Source organism: Anoplopoma fimbria, chromosome 5 (assembly GCF_027596085.1).
Source record: "Anoplopoma fimbria isolate UVic2021 breed Golden Eagle Sablefish chromosome 5, Afim_UVic_2022, whole genome shotgun sequence".
NCBI lineage: Eukaryota > Metazoa > Chordata > Actinopteri > Perciformes > Anoplopomatidae > Anoplopoma > Anoplopoma fimbria.
In genome coordinates, this window is record NC_072453.1 from 13,914,941 (window position 1) to 13,938,069 (window position 23,129).

Consider the following 23,129-nt stretch of genomic DNA (forward strand, 5'->3'; position numbering starts at 1 on the left):
CCCGGGCTCAGCTGCGTCTACACAGCCGTGTATTAATAATAATAATAATAATATATATATATTATTTATTTGTGGGAAGAAATAAACATGTCGTCGGGGAGGAACACGGAGTTAAGGTAAACGCGCCGACGGTGTTTTCCTGCTATTTGACGAGTGATGCTTGTGGACGGTTAGCAACCGTTGCTAGCCGTTGATGGGTGCTAACGGCTGTGTGACGTTGAGGTGAACTGTCAGCGGGAGGTGCGGGGTGATGAGGCGCTAAGCGGTTTGAACCTCTGGAACGTTGCATCGTGAAGCGGCCGTTAGTATCGAGCGTTACGTAGTCAACGCTGGGTTGTAACCATGCTAACCGTTGCTAGCAGGGCAGGGTGGGTTCATTCATCACATGACCTGGAGACTAGAAGTGTTTTATGCAAACATGTGATTAGTTTGGGGGTTTTTAATTGACAGGTGCTAAACAAACATCAGTGATGCTGTCAAACTTTTAATAGTGTAAATATTTTTAATATTATATTTTAAACTTGAAACTTTTCAATTAATACAATTATTTATATATATATATATATATATATATATATTTATTTATATATATTTATTTATATATATATATATATATATATTTTTATATATATATATATATATTATATATATATATATATATTATTTTTTATATATATATATATATATATTTTTATATATATATATATATTTTTTTATATATATATATATATTTTTTATATATATATATTATTTATATATATATATATATATATATATATATTTTTATATATATTTATATATATATATATATTTATTTATATATATATATATATATATATATTTTTTATATATATATATATATATTTTTTATATTTATATATATATATTTTTATTTATATATTTATATATATATATATATTTTTTTTAAATTTATTTATTTATATATATATATTTTTATATATATATTATTTATATATATATAGAATTTTTTTAATTTATATATATATATATATTTTTATAATATATATTTATTTATATATATATATATATTATATATATATAAATATATATATATATATATTTATATTATATATATATATGTGTGTGTGTGTGTGTGTGTGTGTGTGTTATGATCCATAATTAAGCATATATTAACATACCATTTGCAGAGATGGCAGGCAGCTATATTGTCTTGTTGCTATCATGCATAATGTTAAGTTAATGGTGCAGCATTCACTTGACTTGAAATTTGGCAAATGTAATGCACTTAACAGTATTTATATTGTACTTTAAACAAAGTCAATCAACACTGCTTCAAGGTGCAGAAAAATAAATTAAAATCCACATGCTCAGGCTCCTAACAGAGAAAACCACAATCAACGTAATGGTTGGGAAATTCAAGGGGAGAAAGGACAATGGCCTTTTTCATGAATTACATTTGACATGTCACAGTACAGATTATTCAAAGCTGAATTTCATGTTGCTGCTCAGTTTCCAGGTCCTGCTGTTGTGCATGCTGGCTCACCATAGACATAGTTAATGTTATTAGTAACACCTGTGTTTTCCTACTCTGTTAAACTTGTGATTTAGGCCTAGTTGCATGGTTTTGGGGGGGCTACTGAGTAATTCAATGTCGCCATAGCACTGGTCCTGAACCCTGCACTGCAAGAGCATCTCATGTTTCTGACAGACTGGTTTGGGCGAAGGAGTTCGTAATGTAAGCAGGGGAAAGGCCATTTAGTGCAACAAACAATGAGAATTTAATCACAGTCGAAAATGGAACAAACAGAAAAATGTGCTCGTTTGACCTCTTAACATTTACACTTTTAGTAAGCGTAGGCAAAATATTACAATGCCATCTGCTTAGTCTGCTTAAGTTAAGTTCAAGTCATGAGAGTGAGGACATTTAGTCCCCCACAAACAACAAAATGGAGGATGGCATGTAGCCCAAGACCATTTTGTATTCACTGTGGTCCTTGATAAGATGCAGGTGACCCAGTGATATCACAATACTATCAATTCACCACACTAAATACTTTGATAATCACCAATAAAAGTCATTAATTTAATCCATGATCCAAATGTAAACAAAAGTGCCACCCCACCAAAATAAATTAAAACACACAGCCATAGGATTAGAAGTTATTATTCCCATTGAGATTTAAATATAATACACATTTTAGATACAGAGGAGCAGAAAAAGCACTGCACACACACGAGACAGGTGTGTAGGAGAGGTACGAGTAGATCAAAAGTTTCAAACAAACTATATTATGATGATGTTTTGGTGCTTTGTGGTTTTTGCAAGATGTTGAACAGCAACAAAATCAAAACTATGAATATGTTCTTCTGTTAAAGGCTGATTTATATAATGTTGGTATACAGCTCTAATACTTGATGATATTTTCTGTAACTAAAACTGTTATTAAATTATATCCGAATAAACACATAATGTGTATAGTTAAAAAAAATAAAAAAAATAGTTTTCATTTTAATGTATTTTTTAAAACTTTATTGGTGTTCACCTTATTTCCCATTGCCACCAAATGCAACACAGAGAGCTTTCCAATAATTGGAACATGGTAGCCAATCGTATGCCTAGAAGATACTAAGGCCCGCCCACTTCCTCCACCAACCAGTCACTGTTGATCAATGTGCAGCTGAAGTTCCTGTAGTTCAAAAGCACATTGCTTTGACAGAGAGTAGGAAGCTTTTAACACATTTAATCATCAGGTTAGACTGCTGACTTTTCTGACACAATGCCAACTCCAAGGTAAGATCCAAATAGCAATATCCTCCAGTGTGTCCACAGGGAACAATTTTGCTTTAATGATTGTCTTTTTTTATGCTCACAGCACTGTCAGTCTTTCATTGGGTTGGTTTAAAACACTGTCTGTCAGACCTTAAAGCTGATATATAAAGTTGAGATGTCTTCAGTGGGTCTGGATCTTCTTGCAGATCACGTAAAACTCCAAATGCTGCACAAGAGAGCAATTATTTCTCCATGTGGTCTTAACCAGAGATTTAATATGTTTGTGTCTTGTGTTTTATTAAAATTGGGTAACATGTTATAACAACTCTGTAGGCTTTACCACTGTGAAATCTTGTAAAAGAAAGGGTTATGGAGAGAAAATGCTAAATTTAAAACAGCTGACACACAGTCTAAGCTTGCATTATGAATGAGGGGCACATGCTACACATGTCTCTACATGAGAACATTGAGACATCACATCTGAGATTATTCTTTATTTTGATCTTTTCATTGTGCTAAAGTGCCTTCTTTTCATTTGACTAATCTCCATCTGGATGGGGGGTAAAAAGAAAAAAAAATGATAAACTCTATAATTGACAGTTTAACATTTCTCAGGGCAAGCTGAGGAGGGATCTCATTAGTCTGTAATGAGCTCATTCGTTTGCAGTTGTTTATGTTTCTGTAGCTTTATTTTCTCCACATGCTTGACAGTACAGAGAATGTCAGGTCACAGAGCCATCAGTGAAACACAGGTCCATCCCTCATCAAAGTTTCAGTGACTTAAACAAATCAGAAACAGATGGTTTTCTGTTCCGCAACAGATTGTTTGCGTCCTCTGTTCGTGCAGAGCTGGCGAGTGGGAGTCTGCATAATACAAGTTGTTGTCTCCCCTACAGTGAAAACACACTCTTTGGGATGGGGAATCCCTTGCTGGACATTTCAGCTGTTGTGGACAAAGATTTCCTTGACAAGTAAGTCTAAACAGCTGTGTTTCACTGACATGTTGATATTTCTGTTCATATTTCTGTGCAGTATCTGACCTAAAACACACTGACGTTTATGTTTTCTCTGTAATCTTTCTTAAAGGTTCGGGCTGAAGCTCAATGACCAGATCCTCGCTGAAGACAAACACAAAGCATTGTGAGTCAAAGCTTCACGTGGACACCACATGTTTCAGTAGCATAACACAAAATGTTAAAAATGACATGGAACCAAATAAGGGATACACTGGTCATTCATACCCACTACTACCATCTTGACACTGAGCTCTGCTCAAAATAGCCCAGTTATAAATCAACCCTCTGTAACTGGGAGCTGCGCAACTTGACACGCACGCACATTTTTCCCATACTGACTTTTGAGCCAACTATACCAGGATGCCTCTGAATTTACAACTGCTCTGGGCTAAATAGTAGTTATTCATAGATATTTTTTACAGCACGTTTTAACTGCTTTCCATTAGATTGATGCAAAATGAATGAATTATTATTCAATTCGAGAAGGGCTTTGCTGAGCTTGCATGCTCCTTCTCCAGACCCCTCCCTCCAGTTGAAAGCGGATGCAACAGTCGTATTTCAACCTTCCTCGAAATCATGGTTGCGTGTCCCTGAACATACCACTAGGCTCTTCTGAAATGCCCCTGGAGGTAAACGTAGGCGTAGGCGGTAAACTGACAAACTAAAATTAAAATGCCAATCTGTAAGTAAGATGATGGTGAACTGTTGTAGTCTTTAAATCGTTTTAAACAATTTTCACGCTCATAACAATTATCACATGTTCCATATTCCTGATATGTAAACATTTCTTATGTGCTTGCCTCTTCTAAACCATTTTCAGGATGTTTAAAAACGATAATGACTGATCTTTTATAATTTATCTTGGTAGCAAAAGACACGAGACTATCTGGTCTAACTGCCAGTTTCATTCTGAATACACAGCAACACGTTATTCTTTCAGAGTTGTAAGCCGTAGCCTCAGGTTTCATACATCTTTTTTTTTGGCACATTTCACACTAGACTGAAACCCTTTTTGTTAGGAGACAGCACCATACCACAGAGGTGGGAGTTTTTATTCAGCAGTGTGAGTGCAGTTGTTTATGAGGAAAAATAGTTAGATAATCAAGAAGACCATATTTTACAATGTGTATAAAGATTCAAAAGGTTCAGAAGAATCTGCTGCCGAACCAGCAGACTTTAAAACGGCTTCTTTCCTCTGGCTGTGAGACTCATTTATTCATTCTCAGCCCTCCATTTATACTATTGTCTTTTGTTGTCGTTTGTTTTCTTTCCTATGTAGCAAATTGGGACTAGAATCTAAATTGTGTTTTGCAACTCTGTCATACAAGGATAAATAAAAACCTTGTAAAATCTATAAAAAAATTCCTGGATTTAGCTTTTGGCCTTTGGTCCAACTCTCAACGAGATGTTATTGTACAGAAACAACAGAAAACATAACCTCCTCGTGGATCAATCAGGCAGTTAAGTTATTGTTTTAGTGACTCTTTGACACGCGTATGTATTCACTGATTCCTGAGCTTCTCTTGTTAATTTTGCTCATGACGGAGCTTTCCAAACGTGGCATGTAATTCACACCTCAGAGGTGTTCAGAACAACCACTGTCTTATCTGTTGGAGCTAGATAACTCTAATCAGCTGGCCACTCAGGAGCTCCACTTGAGCACTTTGGTAATTTGCTAAAGGGCACCTCTGCAGTATTAATGAGTTCGGAGGGACAAGTGCTGTTCTTTAACTTTCTAAACCCAAATTCATACCGCTGGTCTGGGGATAAAAGGGACACCTCTCCTGTTCGGTTCATCGCAGGTGAAGCGTTTTCTGTACGCACATACTATTTTTTTTTCTCCAGTCAGTTTAGATTTATAAGCATAACATATTCTTGATTTTCAAGTAAAATGGCTTAAAGCTTTTAAATTCACATTTTTATAACATTAAATATGAAAGCCTTGGCTGTTATGGCTGCCAAATATGTTGTTTCTTTGTTCGTCTGTATGTTTAGTCTCAGAATATAACAAAGTTGTTTCAGTGAAGTTTGGTGGGCATCTTTGAACATTTTTAACAGTGAACTCATAAACAATTTCTGCATTACTTCAAAGAAAAAAAAATGTCTCGCATTATTCCATGATTTCTATGTTGTGCTTGTACTTTGATGCATATCTGGACCCAGATGTAAATTAAACAGCTGTAAACATTCTCTGTTGTTGAACTGGCAAATGTAGAGGATTATCCATGCAGCCTTGGCAGAGGTGTTTGCTCTCTTTCTAGTTCGATGACGTCTAATTTTAGTGGAACGCAAAATGAACGATCTCGTACCTGAGAAGCAATAACCTCTGTTTCAGTGTCTCGTGGGTAAATTCAAAGCAAATCCCAGTGCAGAAATCACAATTGTAAAATCATAAAAGGACCTGAGTAATGTACAAACAATAAATGGGAACAGACAGATCAGTACATCAGATCGTCTGTACCTTTTACAATGCGCTACCTTGTCAGGTCTTGTTACATGACAAAGGGACACATGTGACCTTGGGCGGCGGCAGCAGCAGCAGCGGCGGCGGCACAAAGCAGCATCATCAGCAGTGTTGTTCTCCTCCGGCACAAAGGCAGCGGTGTTATCTTTAGCCCCACAGACACCGTTCCCTCCGCATTCTGCACAAGGTCAGGGCAGGATTAACATGCGGCTTTGGCGGTTTTATTCCCAGCACAATACATCTCAATGCATGTCCCCTCCAGTAACACACACACCAGCACACTCGCCCTCATTTCCACAAATTTATATCTAAATTCAATTCAATTTATTTTGTGTAGCCCACAATCACAAATTTGGCTCCGAGGGCTCTACGTCTAAACTTTAGATGTTGTGATATGAGCCCCAGTATTCCTATTGAGGATGTTGGCTTACTACTACAAAGAGGTCATTCACAAGGTCATTGGTCCATTAAAGAAGAAGAAGAAGAAGAACTTGACTGCATTGTCTTGACAAATAACATCATTACTTAAAAGGGCCACAATAGACTTACAAGTCTAGTCGACTAACACTATTGTTGTGCTTCTGAACCTACAGAGTGTAACGCGATTCATTTTTTTCCTCCCCATCACCCTGGTGGGAGAGAGATCATTGGATGCAGTGCACTGTGGCCATGCCTGAATTCAATTATCTAGTCACAGCAGAGCCCATATAATCCTGTTGTGGCTGAGGAATTGCCTGCTGAAGAAACCATCAACATCCCCGTTAGTACTGGCTGGGGACTTAGTGCGTTTTCTTTTTTCTTCTTTTTTGTTCCCTGAATAAGCCTCAACTGTGACTTTTGATGCCTTTTTCGTTTCTCATCATGTTTTACAAGTTACAGTTGATTTCAAATTTAATTCAAACCGCTTTAGTTTTTTTGCTATGGAAACTTTAAGTATCAGTAGCATTGATTAGTTGACCGACAGACATTTACTTGAACACATTCTTTTGTCATTTATCAAGCAAAAATGTACAAGAATTTGCTGGTTCGAGCTTCTCAAATAAGAATCCGCTTTACATCACAATAAAATGATTATCTTACTGTTGGTTGGACAGAGAAAATGTTCTAATGATATCACCGTTGTATTAGTAATTGAGTTATTTAAGGAAAAATCAAGAGACACAGTGATTTGTTTAGGAAATCAAACAGTTGCAGCCCTAATAAAAAAAATGGTGGCGTATCTGCTCTGCTGAATACTCCACTAGTTGGTTAAGATGCAAAACTGCAGTGTCCTGGTTTGTTTCCGGCCCGGTGTTTGTGTATTTCATTCCTCTCTCTCTCTCTCTCTCTCTCTCTCTCTCTCTCTCTCTCTCTCTCTCTCTCTCTCTCTCCCCCTCTCTCTCCCCCCATGTTTCCTGTCTGTATCTATACTTTCTCCTGTTTAATAAAGGCACAAAAGAAAAGAGATAAATACTAACGACGATTAAAGTAAATTCAGAACTCATGAAGTGCAATCTCGAGCACTGCCACAATCGCATACCAGTAATCTCATCGCTCCTCCAGACAAGGCAGCTTCTGCTTCTCAATACTTGGCTATAACACATTGGTAACAGTGTGGTGGTTGGTGGCAGTAAATGCACGGGTCTTTGCGGTTCTTTCAGAGGATGCCTTGGATGTTTTGATATTGGGGTGTGAGAGGAAACCAACATGTGTTTGACTTCCTTTCTGCCTGCCTAGACATGTATCATTCTATATTTTAGTGGGTGATATTAACAGCATACATTTTCATCTGCCATCGCAGGAACTGTGTAATTGATAACATTAATACCAACTGCATTCCACTTGGGTGAGCTGGTTCCAGGGTCCTGGTGGCTAGTTTAACAATGTCTGCTGTGATAAAGGCCTATTGTCAGATGTAATGCTGTGGGTCACTTGTATAGTCACTGCTGCCATCCTGTGGTTTAAAATGTAAGTTTGATATCTGCAAAAGCAGGGTGTCTGTTTAATGGACTGTAGAACTTGTAAAGATGTGGGGTATTTTAAATCTTTATGTCAGATGATCAGATAATAACTCTCCAGTATAGTCTCAGTAGAGTTCTATTGTTAGTAGTGTTGTCTCTTTAAGTTCATACTGTTATGTCTTTGATTGTAGGCCTTTCAAATATTTATGGTGTTAGCAGTTGGTTGATATCTTATTCTAACTTCTCCCTTTTTTTCCTCAGTATTGAACTTTGGTAAAATGGATGTGTACCCTTTATATCCAACAGGGGGCAACAGTTGCCTGCTGTTTGCACCCCAAGTTGTCTCTGTAGGAAACATGTCAACATAATGGAAAAACACGCCTCTTTCTGCAGGAGATTAGAATGTGGGCAAATAGGCACTTCATTCCAGGATAACTGGGCATTACAGGTTGTTAAGAACATGCAGCATTGCATAATATACCATTCAGCCAGGCCCTCTTGGGCTTGTTAACCATATCATATTAGAGCTAATGATTATTAGTGTGTCAAATGAGTGAGTCATTGTTACAGTGAGTGTATTGTCACCTCTGAAATGGAAAAAAAAAGGAAAAAAGATCAGCCGGCTCCTGGATATTAGTCACGTTCAAACATTTGTTTTATGACTCCCTCTGTCCGACGATAATTAATTGTTTACTTTCTCATCTCCGGATGATGGCGTGACTCTTTTCAGAGGTTGTTTGCTCACAGCAATTAAGTTCATCAGTGCTCATCCTCCCTCCCTCCTCCTGCTTTCTCTCTATACCCCCCCCCCCCCCCCCCCCCCGTCTCCCTCCCTTTCTCTCTTTCTCTGTGCTAAATGCAGATTAGCAGCGTCACAATCGCATCCAGAATGAGAGTAAACTCCTCATTATGCCGTGTGACCCTCTGCTGAATGAATAATTCAGGGCTGCAGCGTTAGTGGCTGGCTGTTATTAGCATTCCGGATGGTGAAGGAAAGAGAGAGAGAAAAGGGGAGAGAGAGAGAAAAAGGGAGAGAGGGTGGGAGGCTCATATCACTGACAGGGCTGACTCAGGGGGATCAGCGCTGGATTGAGACACACATCACACACACATCATCACACGACACAGGAGATCAGTGGAGGTGCCTCTCCACTCACACACCCTGCTGTCTGTGTACATCTCACACACCCCTGCTGCTGCCACGCAGCTCAATCTGCTTACTGGGAGGAAAACAACAAAGGCCTCTCTCACTGAGTACATGCTAAACTGTGTGTGTGTGTGTGTGTGTGTGTGTGTGTGTGTGTGTGTGTGTGTGTGTGTGTGTGTGTGTGTGTGTGTGTGTGTGTGTGTGTGTGTGTGTGTGTGTGTGTGTGTGTGTGTGTGTGTGTGTGTGTGTGTGTGTGTGTGTGTGATTCTGCTCTGTAAACACTTGACTCTACCCCTGTTTTTTCCCTTTTGTTTTTGTGTTTATAATATATAACGAAGCGATGCTGCGAGTGCTAGAAACCCCCGGCGGAGCTATTCTGGTGTGTCAGGAGGAGAAACACTCCCCCCCCCCCCACCCTCCCCCCCCACCCCCCTTTGCGTGTGTGGTTGTGTCTGCTCACATGCAAGCATGCGTGCAGAAGCTGCATGTGCCTGCCATGGTGCCACTTCACTGGATGCACTCATGCTTGACTGAGTGTGTAGACACATTACAACCACCACCACCCCCCCTTTTCTTTTTTTTTTTACTTCCCAGCTCCCTTGTCTGTTGCTGAGGCTGAGTGCTGTACTACAGTACTTAAACTCACCTCCGCCGTCCCCGCTGGGGGGGGTGGGGGGGTCAGAACATCCGGCTCCCCCTGCCGCTGAGGGCAAAGGTCGCGGGCCTGCATCCATCAGCCGACCTCTGAGCCAAAAGAGAGCGAGCAGAGATTAATGGCACTCGACTGGTAATTGAGACATCAGAAACATGTTCAGCTGCTGCCTGCGCTGCTCTTGATGTTTTATTGATGTGCATGAATCCGACGATTTGGGGCCGCTTGCATAAATCTGACATGCTCACCAGAGCTGTACTCAACTGTAAGAAATGTGGATCTAGACCTTTTGAATTATAAAACAAGGAAACTTCACAAATAATCGAAACGACTCGAAGCCCCGTGTCTCCTAACTGCCGTTGCTTTATGATGAAGTGGGTTAGCCCCCTGTGATGCAGGCTGATGGCTCTGGGTATAAAGCGTACATGCTGCATCATGAGAGATGGCTGATGCAATCATAATTACTGCTCGTCCTCGCCAGAGCTGCAAATGCAATGCCTCTTGTCGTAGGTGACCGCCAGCAGGTGGTGCCAGAAGAAAACCTCACAAGTCAAAGGGAGTGTAACAAACATAATCCACATCTCTGTGCATGTGGGCGTCCCCCCCCTCACATTCTCCTCCTCCTCTCCTCTCCTCTCCCTCCAACTCCCCCTTTTTTAAAGAGCGTTTTATAATTAAAATGTGGGCGTCTCAGCCAGTACATACAGCATGTTCAGTTCAGAAAAGCATGCTCAGGGCTATTTATAGTCATCTTTGATCCCCAGCAGTCACACAGGAAAAGCCAATGATGGCAGCAGCGCGTACACATGTAGGCTAGTTAGCGTGAGCTATCTGAGCTTGATCGTTTCTCTACACCTAGCCTGTGCGGGGGTAGAGATGGTGAGGCCTGACTGGTGAACGGCAACACTCCCCGTGTGTTTTAAAGTTCACACTGGGCCATATGGTCCCCGCAGTAGGGGGTGTTGGTGGAATTATTCACACGAAGTGCTCTGAATCACCGAGATCCTGGTATCAACCTCCTAGATAAGGGGGACGTCTCAACGGCTTTGTGCCTCGGCTTCGAATCTGAATCCTCAAGAGAACGACCAGAAGCCCCATCTTTGCTTACACGCTCCTCTCTCTCTCTCTCTCTCTCTCTTTCTCTCTCTCTCTCTCTCTCTCTCTCTCTCTCTCTCTCTCTCTCTCTCTCTCTCTCTCTCTCTCGTCCCCACAAACACACTCGCACTCCCTCTACCACATCCACACAGTACAGTGTGACAAACAACGCCGCCCTCTGCAGCGCGAAAGCCAAAAACCTGTGACATTTTAAGAGGAAATAATATGAACTCATCCTCCATGACCAGATTTTTTTTTCCCCCGCGCCTAATCCTTGAGTGCAGCCTAATTAAGTACAAACAGCAGTCCTCGGCTAATGCCAACAAATGGGCTGCTGCGCTGCCGCCGGATCGGCTGATTATTAAAGGGATGTACATTTGTTGTTTCTGCATTCTAATGCAATTACTCACTCATTATGACCATGTAATTGTGCAGTCATTAATTGTGCATCCAGTCTATAATGCAAAGAGGCTCATCGCGGCTGAAGTCGTTCTTTTTTGTTGTTGTTGTTGTTTTCTTGCCCCCGAGGGACTCGAGGCAGGTTTTCTCTGCTGAACAAGGATTTAAACAAATGGATTGAGATAGCCTGAGATGAGCCTTGAGGATGGCGATCTCATGATGCTTTTGTGTAAATCAACTTTCATCCCTTACTGTAGTGTATTAGAAGATGTCAGAGGATGGGGGAACAAGGCCTCGCTCGCTGTTTGAATCATGACTCATTTGTGTTCAGTACTTTTATGCGTCTCATTCTTCGCCATCTATTCCCATCCTGCCCTAATGTTCCACTGATAAGAATGTCCTATTCATTCTGCTTTCTTCCTGTGTGTGTGTGTGTGTGTGTGTGTGTGTGTGTGTGTGTGTGTGTGTGTGTGTGTGTGTGTGTGTGTGTGTGTGTGTGTGTGTGTGTGTGTGTGTGTGTGTGTGTGTGTGTGTGTGTGTGTGTGTGTGTGTGAGAGAGACTACAGGCATTGAATGAAAAGCACATCTATTTCTGAGGGGGAGTGCGAGCAAGGTAGAAGATAATTATTGATTTGAAATAAGAAAAGATAAGGCTCAACCTTGAGCAGGCCCGGCGATAGCGCGCGGAACAGAATAATTAATGGGCCTGTCTTGTGTCGGGACAAGCTTTCACACTGAGACGAGCGTATTGATTTTAAACAGATAAACTGCGTAACCCTTTGTGAAGGGTTTGACAAACAATTTAATTGGGGGGGGAAAAAAACAACAATATTCCTCACCCTTTCCATCTCCCTTTCATCACGTCCCCGAGCTGTTTTTTCCCTCCTCCTGACCTATGGAAACAATTACTGTGCATCAGGCCTTGTACTGCCTCCAGACTACCAAGGAAGGCTGGTGTAGGATGCGCACACTGATTGGGGAATCTAATCAATGGTGGAACCTGTCTCCACTCCAGATGCCTTGTGTTGAAATTGGGATTACCAAAGCCTTTTAGCGGTACGGCCTCCTCTCTGCTTCTGAGAGAGAGAGAGAGAGAGAGAGAGAAAGATGGATCTGCCTGTTTTAAACGTACCTGCCTGCTATGGCAGAAGCAGAGACAATTTACCGTTCCTGTACAGCCCTCCTCCTCCTCCCTAATCCCCAAGAGGAGCAGCAAAGAACCCCCAGTCCTCTCACTACTTCCCCTTGCCCTCCCCTGATTAGCGATAGAGGCCGTTTGATCGTGTTTCCCTGCCTGTCCGCGTGATTTGTAAGCTGTTTAAACGTGAATGAGGCAATTAAATAAGGACGAACGCAGGCGAGTGGGGTGCCGCGGTGATCATTAGCGATGAATTACCCCGGTGTGCACTCAAACACTCGGGAGGACTTTCAGGCGGACCACTCCCGAGGATCCCGATCCAATCTAGCCATTGATTAACAGAGACTTGTTCTTCCTGTGAAATCACTCGACGGGGATTTTAGGGCACTCATCCGGTCTTATCGAGATAGGCTAACATCAAAAGGGCGAATGAAGAGGGATTGGGTAAACGGGCTCGCCTTGCCCTCCATTTGAGAGGCCTTAGAGGAGCAAATCTTGAATTATTGCCTCGTGTAAATAATCGTTTTTTTGGGGGAGGTGAGAGAGGAACTCGTGAGTCACTCTGGGCAGAGAACACTCATAGTGGAAGCTCTCATATTTCACTTGATGGGGAAACGTTGGTGGAGGCTCCATGCCCAGGAATGTAAACATCACCATGTTCCTGACTTGTGTGATCTGCCCCAACAATTTGAATGTGTTCAGCCGGGGAGATGTAGATTTGTTTTAGAAGAGGACTCTTAATATCCTCTCAATACAAACATTGCATTCAGTAGCCTAATTCCCCTTTATTTGTTTTAAGATGAACAAATAGGTGCCTCTATTGGTCTCAAATAGGAAGGTATGAAATTGAAAACTAGCACAGTGCCTTTAGTTAAGAGTGGTATTTAATCAAGAGTGTCAAGGTTCAGTCACTTGTCAAGCATGTGTTATATAACACAGGCTGTCTGTACATTAGTGGAATGCATGGCATAGCTGGAATCGCTGTACCATTGAGCAACACGAGCAGGTTTTTAAAAGCAGATTTTACTGGCTGAGGACATTTTGTTCAAAACAATTTATTTTCCTCTGCTCCCCTCCCATCACCGAGAGAGCTCAGACTGCAGTAGGTGGAAAGGGATTTTCTCTTCCTAAATGGCCAAGGGGGCCGTTTACGGTGTCACTACTACGGGATCACATGATGTTTGAGGGTGTAAAGGTCTTGAGGCAGCTGCTCCTTTTCGGATGGGATTTTTCGAGGCGTCCAAGAGCAGGGCCCCATGCTGTCTGCACTGAAAGGTGGAGCAAATACTTCTCGGAAGAAAAAAAAAAAAAAAAAAAAAAAAAAAAAAAAAAAAAGCTGAAATCCTCAGAAGCTGTGTGTCTATTTGAAATGGGCTCTGGAGTCCCTCGGCTGCCTTCATGTTATAAACACCCACAGTGCTCAAATTCTTCCTTTGTCATGGAGTCATAACAGGTGTCTCAGGAAGGATTTTTTTTTTTTTCCCGGTTAGCATATTTTCCACTTGCATGGAAAGTTTTTTTTTTTTTTTTTTTTTTTCTTTCTTTATGAGGAACATTCTGCCCTGGGTAGACCCCTCGCCTTGAGACATGATATGCAGACTTTCTTTGAAGCAGTAAAGGTTACTTTCACACTCGCTCAAAATTCGGCCATGCCTTGTTAAACCGGGTTGTGCTGAAGTATTGAACACCTCTGGCAGACATATGTTTGTAAGCCATGATGCACTCTGCATACATATTACTCTTGTCTGCAGTGAGGACATACAATGCACATAACATATTTCCGGGTTCAACTCCAAAATTGAAGTTTGTTCCCCCAAAACATGAGATTGTTGACCTCCTGTGAAAAGTTGTTTTAGTCCTATAGAGGGAATGAATTGGCACTCTGCTGCATAGCCTTTTAACTTAGAGTTAATTTTTAGCTGGAATTACACAGAAGGGAATGAAATGGTCCACGTTGAGCTACTTACTGTGTCATTGGATTGTTTCCCCTGATGTAAATACACTTACAAATTGTCAGTTATAAATTTACAGTTGAGAGAGAGAAAAAGCAAAAATCCAAGGACCTCCTCATGTGGCATATCATCTTGACTGCAGTTAGGTCAATTTCCTTAGCAGGGTGGACACGTTTATATAGCCGGCCCCCCTGGGAGGCTGTTTGTGTGAACAAAGTGGAGAATACACATTATTCATATTCACAGCTCCCCAGATAAAGACTCCATCTCGCCGCGTAGCCCAGCTTTGCATCAAGTTACGCATAAGCATTGAAGCTATTGATGTTTGAAATGGAAGTATGATGGGAAAATATAAAAAAGAAGTGATAGAACTGCCTTCACTATTTCAGTGGAGACCCAAGAGAGTTCCTGTGGTTTACGTTTGAAAAACTCAGCAATTGTTTACTCCCTATTCCCCAATGTCATGTCTGTTTTCTTGACTCATTGTGTTTAGTCTGTTACACTCATCTCTAAACTCTGCTGTATGGTTCATACATCAAACATTTAATCAGATGTGGTATCTAAACAAGTTATCCGGCTGTGAGGTTTTTCTGCAAACAAGGAAACTGTAAAACTTGTTTTTCTAATTGCTCTGGAAACAGCACCTATGAAAAACAAAAGGGCTGCATATCTGGAAGGAAGACTAGTGAAAGAGAAATAGATTCTTTTTAATTCATGCAACCCTTTTAGGAAGCAGTTCGAGTTCCCTCAGAAACAACTTTCACTGCTCATCTTGCTTTAATAGTCTTTGGCTCACTACAACCTTGTGTAGACAACGTTCCTCTTTTGCTTTTATCAAGTTGGAATTTAAACCCTAACTGCCTCTTTTCAATTGGTATCCCATTTAACAATTTATTATATATATATATTTTTTTTTAATTGCCATCATGCACCTAGAATGTCACAGTTGAAGACTGGCAATCAAAATAAAGTATGCCACTTTCAAGTTCACTACATTGCACTCTTGACATGCTGGTGTCTTCTTTACAGAGGGAAAGAAAAATCCAAACATTTTGATGAGTGATGATTCCCAACAAGGGGGGTTGAAGGATGAAGAGGTGTCTAAATAAGGTTAATAAAAATAATGCATGAATGGTTGATATAGTTGGCTTAAACTGATGGATATATGTTAAAGTAGTCAGCTAATAGTAATGGATATATGTTAAAGTAGTCAGCTAATAGTAATGGATATATGTTAAAGTAGTCAGCTAATAGTAATGGATATATGTTAAAGTAGTCAGCTAATAGTAATGGATATATGATTGAAATTGTTGGAGAAAATAAATGAATAAACTGTTAAACATGTTCTAATACTCATTTTGGCCACAAGAGGCTGAAGAGCACCAATACCCCATATTCTAAAGGACCGAAAACATTCATACTTTTTTCCAGGTTCATTTTAATTTACATAACATGCTAACACATAATATATGTACCTTTTTTGTGTATAGAATGTATGGAAGAAAACATGAATGCCTTCAGTCTTATTTAGAACTTGGTGCACCTCAGCCCCCTGTGGTCGGAGTGAGTATTACAACAACAAACCATTTCCTTTTCTTAGGTGATAAACCAAGGAGAGAAAACAAGTTGGAACAGACCGGGTCACCAGCATCCTTCTCCTCACTTGCCTCTCCTGGCTTCCGTACAAAATTGACAGATAGCAGTTAAAATAGTTAGCTAAGATATAAATGGTTGAAATGGACCTTGGACTGGAATTAGTTGTTTGTATCCTGCGTTGAACTAGTGGAATATCTGACATGTCGATGGTGATAAAAAGGTGGATCCTCAGAGTCGTTAGGATCCATTCTCTGGAGACCACAAATGTCTGTACCACATTTCATTATCTACAATCACAGCTGCGCCTCAACTGTACCTGCGTAAGCGCTCATAATGGCTTTTGTATTGACTAATTTGTGCTGCTTATGAAATTCACTTTCTCCTCACTCCTCCTACACATGTTGTAATGTGACATGTTACAGCTGGTTCTATCTGGTGCTTACACTAAGCCTTCATCAGGTCTGGTATTATTCATTTTTGTGGTTAATCTTGAATGGTGTGGTTTTTTTTGTACTTATTTCTTTTCAGGTTTGAAGAAATTGTCCAGAGGAGCAAAGTTGAATATCACGCCGGTGGTTCGACCCAGAACTCTGTCAAAATTGCTCAGGTTAGTCTTCTTTTGCCCTCTTTGGTGTGCCTGAATGTGTTTGGAATCCACGCTGATATTCCTATAACCCTTGGTTTGTCAGCCCGGGGATACGGAGCATAGCTGCACAGCATGTCGACACATTACGGTTTTAGGTGTTGTGAATTCATCAAACCTGCTGCGGAAAGAGAAAGGCGAGGAGGATCCATAATTGCAGTCTTATCTAGTTGGCCTAATTTCCTGAGACATATCAAACATCAATTAGATGAGAATTACAAGTAGATGCAATTAACATGTCAGAAGGAATTATATCAAACAAACGCTGATCATCTCCCTGACAGATTTGAGCATCTAAGAAAATTGGTGATAGGCTAAATCTAAAATGGCAATCTGAACCTTAGAAGATTACTCACTGATTCTTTTTTTCTTTTTTTTTTTCTTTTTTTTTTTTTTTCTAAAGTGACTGCAGTAAGTCTGTGAATTTGACATGCAGTGATTAGCTGCTGATAAGGCTTTGGTCTGCTTACAATAAACAAAGAAAAAGCACCCAGCAGAAAAACTATTCTCTTCCAAGGAGAAATGAGCGCAGAAGCTAATTGAGAGGCTGATGTTTGTGAAAGCGGCGTCTCCTTTTCTTGCGTGTGTGGGTTTTTTTTTTGTTTGTACTTGTCGGTGCAGTGTGTAGAGTTCGCAGTTGTACACACGTGCTTGTGTGTGTGTGTGTTTTTTTTTTTTTATGTTATGTTTGTGTGTATTTCGCACAAGATAGAAACAAAGAGAGGGAAGAAAGCAGGCAGGCCCTCAGGCTGCAACCAATTGGAGACAGTAAGCATCATTTTTAAAAGAGACGTGGAGCTGTGCACCTCCATACAAACACTCTTTAATTATCATGAACAGAAGCGTTTACATAAACCTCCGTCACTCACAATGATTGCCGACTTGATTTTATTCAACTCTCTCAATTTTTTAAATCTTGTGCGTTAGGTGCAGTTAAAAAACTGGTGGGCTTACTTTATTTACAACTAGGAAAATTGGAATTGCAAACATTTTCTACAGAGATTATTTCTTTCTTTCTTGTCATTACGCGAGCTTAAGCCGTAGATTTAGTTTGGTCTGCCCCGGTTAAGACACGGACCTTGAAAAGTATTTTTAATGTTTTATTTAAGCAGACACTAAAGGAAGCGCCCCAAGGTGCATATCAACCCCTTTTGTTAAATCAGATGGAGAAGGAGATTATTTTTTTATCGTAGGCCCTTGCTGGAGAAAGAGCCGTCATGGCCACGGTGCCCCTCGAGAAGCGTTCAGTAGACTAAATTGGTCTCATAATGCCATGGCAGACCCAAGCCAAATGGTATTCTGCCCTGTTTATTTGGATATTTACCCCCCGTCAGAGAGAAGATATAGAGCTGATTCTGAAATGCTCACGATAACAAGAGTGTTTTCGTCCCACACCCAGAAGTCTCAGAAACAGTTTCTGTCAATATATACCTTGAAGCGCTGACTTTTTCCACATTCCACTTTCAGGTGATGGTGTTCTTTTATGAAAAATGTATAATGCATAACCGGCTCCCAGATTATCACATTGTAGCACTTGCAATATGTGAAACTTCAAACCCCACTGTATTGTGGAAGCCGAACCTTCAAACACGAATGATATGCACTGCAGCACTGAATCCACATCAAAGGGGCCCCAGTGACTAAATGAGATGCTCGATCCAGGGCAGGTTTGCTCAGGAGCACCACCGCCGCCGCTGGAGGAGAGAGAGAGAAGTGTTCAGAGGCTTTGCACAGGAATCGCTGCACACGCTGGGAAAAACCCAGGGTGTGGGAGGATCAATGCCTTTGCCAGTAGAACCCGCACTTTCCTCCCAAAACCTAAGCGCTTCATCGGAGGCTGTAATAGGTTAAATACTGCCGCTTCATCGAGCTAAGATTTCTGCACTATCAAGGAAAAGCTAAACCTCGGCTTTAAGAAGATGCAGAATCAATGGTAATTGGATTTAGTCAAATGAGAATTGACCAAGCTGAAGCTCAGATGGATAAGTATTGTTTCCCTTTAACCACCGTCTCCGCCCCAGTCTTTGATCGAAATCATCCGTCGCAGTGTTTGCTCGTTGTCGATTGGTTGCAATCAGTGCTATCTTTAGCACTGAGACATTCCTTTTCTTTTCATTATCATGAATTATGGCCCCTGTCACTACTTATCCATATGCAAAGCACACATCATGACACACTAGAAGTCCCAAGGTACCCGTATCAACACATTTGTACATCCTTATCTGTGCACTTGTGCTCATAAATAAGCCTTAGATTTAGTTTGGATCAAGTTAGTAAAGCAGCAGTCTTGCATGCAGAGCCGTCTGTCTCTGATTCTTAAGAAGAAGAAGAAGAAGAAGAAGAAAAAAAGCACTGATAGAAGTGAGTTGAAGGTTGTTGCCTTTGCCCAGGCTCTAACAAACATCGTACCCTGAAGGTGCAGCCGACATAAAGGCTCACCTACTGGATGTTGCAGGGCTGTAAGGTAACAAAAACCAGCCCAGCGTTGCTTGCTCACATGCAGCCTCGCACATCAAAGGGCTTCTCCTCAGATTGGGCGCGGCGGGAAACAACAATCATATATTCCTTTTTCAGTCATTTGCAAAGTTAAAAGGGAAAATAATCATGACATTTCTGAGCAAGTGATCCAGAATTTGGTACCGCCGAGCACGCATGGTGTTTATCACAGGTGACAGAATCGCTGGGGCGAGTCATTTGACTGGAGGGCTGTATCAGGGAAGCACAGTCAATTCATTTAGACAGAACATCAAAGTCCTCCAACAGCTCCTTAGGGCCAAGAGATTGAAGTCTGAGCAGAGACAGGCTCATAGGGAGTTATTGCTGCTGCCAGGGAAGTAGATCCCACTCTGAGTGCCTCGTGTAAACCGTGCATTCTCATTATGGGCCTCACAAATCAACTGCATTGACATATTTTATTTCTTTGCACTGTAAGCAGGCTTTTGTACCCATTCACCAAAGGGACAAATTGCCCTGCCTAAGTGGCCAAGCTGTGAACGCGTCACAGAAAGTTCTGATTAAGTATGTTCCCTTTTCCCTTTTATTTAGATTGTGTCCTTTCTTTTCAGTCCATATCATCAATTCACTGTGATGTCTTAATTATTGTTTAGAAAGTAAAGGCTTTTGAAAAATCGGCCGTCTCTGTTTTGGTTATGATGCCTGTTTAACATTTCCTCAGACTTGGTCAATCGTTGAAGGGGTGAATGGGGCCCAGGCCTGGATGTTGGCTCTGAGCGCTTAATTGGAAACGCATGTGCACCACACTGTTGAAAGTTGTATCTAAAAAGCAGAACAATCCCACAGCACTACTTGACTCCGAAAAAAAAAAAAAAGTTCCTCACCAGCTCATATTTTGTAGGGGAATACTTAAACTGGGTTTGATGTCTAATTGACTTATTTCTCGGGGTGGAAATATTCCATGACCTAATGTTTGGCTTTTACAGCTCGTTTTGTTAAATAAATAAAGAACCGGAGCAACTTGCCTCCATTTGAATGGGCTAAATGAAGAAATGCCTACGTCTGGTTCCACTTAGAGAAAAACAGGACAGTTAAGGAGAAAGAGTGGAGCTTTTGTGTTCAAACTATGTGACTGAACTTATAGGAGGATGTGCTTCTTCGCTAAAAGAAGGCAATCAGATTTTTACTGTTTCTTTCTGTTTTTACTTACATTCTTCTCGCACTTCATGATTGGTTTTAGAAGAAATATTCTTTGTCTTTGAAGAGACTTTTGAGTGGGACATTGGATGGTGGGCCATTTAGCTCCTGGCATAACGGCTTTAGTTTTTGGTTTTTGATCACACTGAGTGAACTTGTAGTTCATAGATCTCAGTGCAGCTGTGCTGAAATGAGCACACTAATGACCGATTAAAAGCTGAACCCTGGTGGGCCTTTGAGTTTCACGCTGCAGAAATCAACCCTCTCAAGTATGTGCCTGTTGTTAAAGCAAAAGCCTCTTGTTTGTTTTAAGACAGGTTAATTGCAGAACCGCTGTTAGCACCCGCTCCGAGACGTTTTTATGGCACCGGGGTCTTGCAGTTTCCTTCCCCATTACGAAGCAGTGGAAGGTTACAGTCTGTTAAGTTTCTCGTGAGGGATGCATGAAACCAAATGGATTTCTTTTTTTTCTTTTTTTTTCCCTCCTCCTTTATTTTCATTCCCATCTCCACTCATTCTAGACATTCCAGGTGTGCAAGTGTGCACTTGAGGGGGGGGGGGGCTGCCATTGTTTTTCCCCGGCACAAGCGGCGGAAGCAGAGAACGCCTCATTCGCTTTGATGAGCGATGTGTTCATGCGTGGGCTTCAATGTCACCCGCCATGAGGCAGCTGTGAAGTCGCAGCTCATGTCTGTGGTGCCATTTACTCAATGATGAAGTGGGGGAGATCTCTGTTGGTTCCACATCCACCTCCCCTTTGCACACACATGTACGTACACACACTGTCGGAGCATGTGTTCCTCCCACCTCAACTGTATTGTGACTGTATGTCAAAGCTAATACCAGCATGCATTAAAATCCCAAGCTCTGTGATCACGATGATAAAGGTTGACTGGGCCGATTATGCAAGGCTTTGTCATCAGAGGGATTTGTTAACAGCTGATGGGCCCCCGCCGCGTGGCGCCTTCCTTCTTCCGTTTCCCTCGAATTCAGCTTTCACACAAAAAAAATAATTTGTTTGATTTAATTTTCCTCTCAGATGCACGAGAATTGCGTTGCCCCGGCGAGAAATATGCACAGATCGCTGCATAGGTGACGTATTACCGTCCCCGTTGAAGTTAATTTGCCGTCAAATTTGCGACTTAATTTAAGCTGCCAAAGGGAAGACGTGGGGAGTAGATTGTAACTCATAAGTATGCATTGGAAAGAGTGTTGATTAACATTGAGGGCTCGAGAGACAGACTCACTCAATGTGTATCATCTGGCCTCAGAGGCTGGCAGCAGAATTCGATGTGATATCTTGCATAACGTGTCCTTGCTTTAAGTCCTTGGTTCCAGGCTCAGGAAGAAAGGCAGCACCAATGGCTTGCTTGCTTTTTTTTTTTTTTTTTTTTTTTTTTTTTTTTTTTTTTTTTTTTTTTGCTTTGCTGTTGTACAGTTGCCCGGGCTCGAGGCGCGCTCTGAGTGAAATCTAAAGGCACTGGTGAAACAGACAGCAGTCTAACATTTCTGGCAGCATTCCTCATGTCAAATTTGCGAATTATATTCTGCACAGGACACTTGGTTTGCCTTCCACGTCGCTGTATTCTGCACTTAAAAGCAGGCGCTTGTATGTTTGGTGCACAAGCGATGAATAAAATGTTCTCACATGACTGTGGAAGGGTCTGAGAGCCTTTAGGACTGTAAACAATGGTTCATTAAACGAACTATTTGTTGGAATCATCTGTTGACACAGGTCAAGTAACCGATGAATGAAAGGCAGATTGGGCATTTTACACAACTGTTTCGACATTTTCATACAAATATCGAACGATGCCCCTCTCTCATATTTCCCCGCAGAATGTCTGTGGCAGTAGCATTTATTTGGCACATTCTCAGCATGCTCCCACTCTTGCGGTTGAAGTGTTGCATAGCAACTGAGAAAAACAGCTTTAAATATTTTGGTTAAAAAGGTCTTAAGAAAATAAAGAACAGCCTGCAATTACTGTTCATTTCTCCCGAGTTCATAAGTTTAAGGAGCTGTAGTATTGTGCCAAGTAATAAATGAAATACCAAATTAGGCTTTGTGTTTGCTCGGAAAAACTGAGAAACGGTATGTCTAGAATATTGCGTCCCCTTGTGCCAATTCAGCTATTCATCTCTAGCTGTTTTGTTTATCGAATAAATGCTGGCAGCTGTCTGCACCTTCACTAATTCACAAGTGTTTTGAAACAAAGCTCACAGTAGTTTTTTCAGAGTGCAGCTCGGGCTCAGTTTTCAAGCCAACTGAGTTTATCTCTGGCAGGATGGAAAATGTGTAGGTGAGTGCAAATTTGAAGTGATGTGCCTCAGGAAAACGGATGGGGATGGATCGACGGGGATGGGGGCGCATGTGGAGCGAGAGAAGGCTGGATGACGCACAGCAGGTGACAGACAGACACTAATAGTAATGGCTCTTATCAGTGCTTCGCTCGCTCCCTCTTTTCACATGGGCTCTGACATCCTCCTCCTACTCCACCCCCTCCATCTAGCAGGGGGTGCTGGGAGCTCGCTGGGTTGTGCAGCCCGCTCAGACGGAAAGAGCCTGCCAAACACCGGTCCCCTCACATATAAATTGCATCATTAACATCGCCTAGATTATTCCAAGCTCTCCCACCGGGTTTATGGCAGCACCGGCTCAACTTAACTATTTGACTCACTGAAGA

The 23,129-nt window shown here is 41.3% G+C and overlaps 1 protein-coding gene across 2 annotated transcripts in view; it reads left to right on the forward strand.

Moving 5' to 3' along the window:
• The window catches only part of adkb (adenosine kinase b), a 100,933-nt gene continuing 77,804 nt past the window's right edge, over positions 1–23,129 (forward strand). The window contains exons 1-4 of one of the 2 annotated variants that reach the window (XM_054598894.1): positions 1–116; positions 3,649–3,723; positions 3,839–3,892; positions 16,680–16,758. In XM_054598894.1, the coding sequence (XP_054454869.1) occupies positions 88–116; positions 3,649–3,723; positions 3,839–3,892; positions 16,680–16,758 (237 nt within the window). In that variant the 5' untranslated portion in view covers positions 1–87. Of the gene's footprint in view, positions 117–2,660; positions 2,774–3,648; positions 3,724–3,838; positions 3,893–16,679; positions 16,759–23,129 lie in introns of those variants that run through there. The other variant, XM_054598895.1, reaches the window with a different exon arrangement.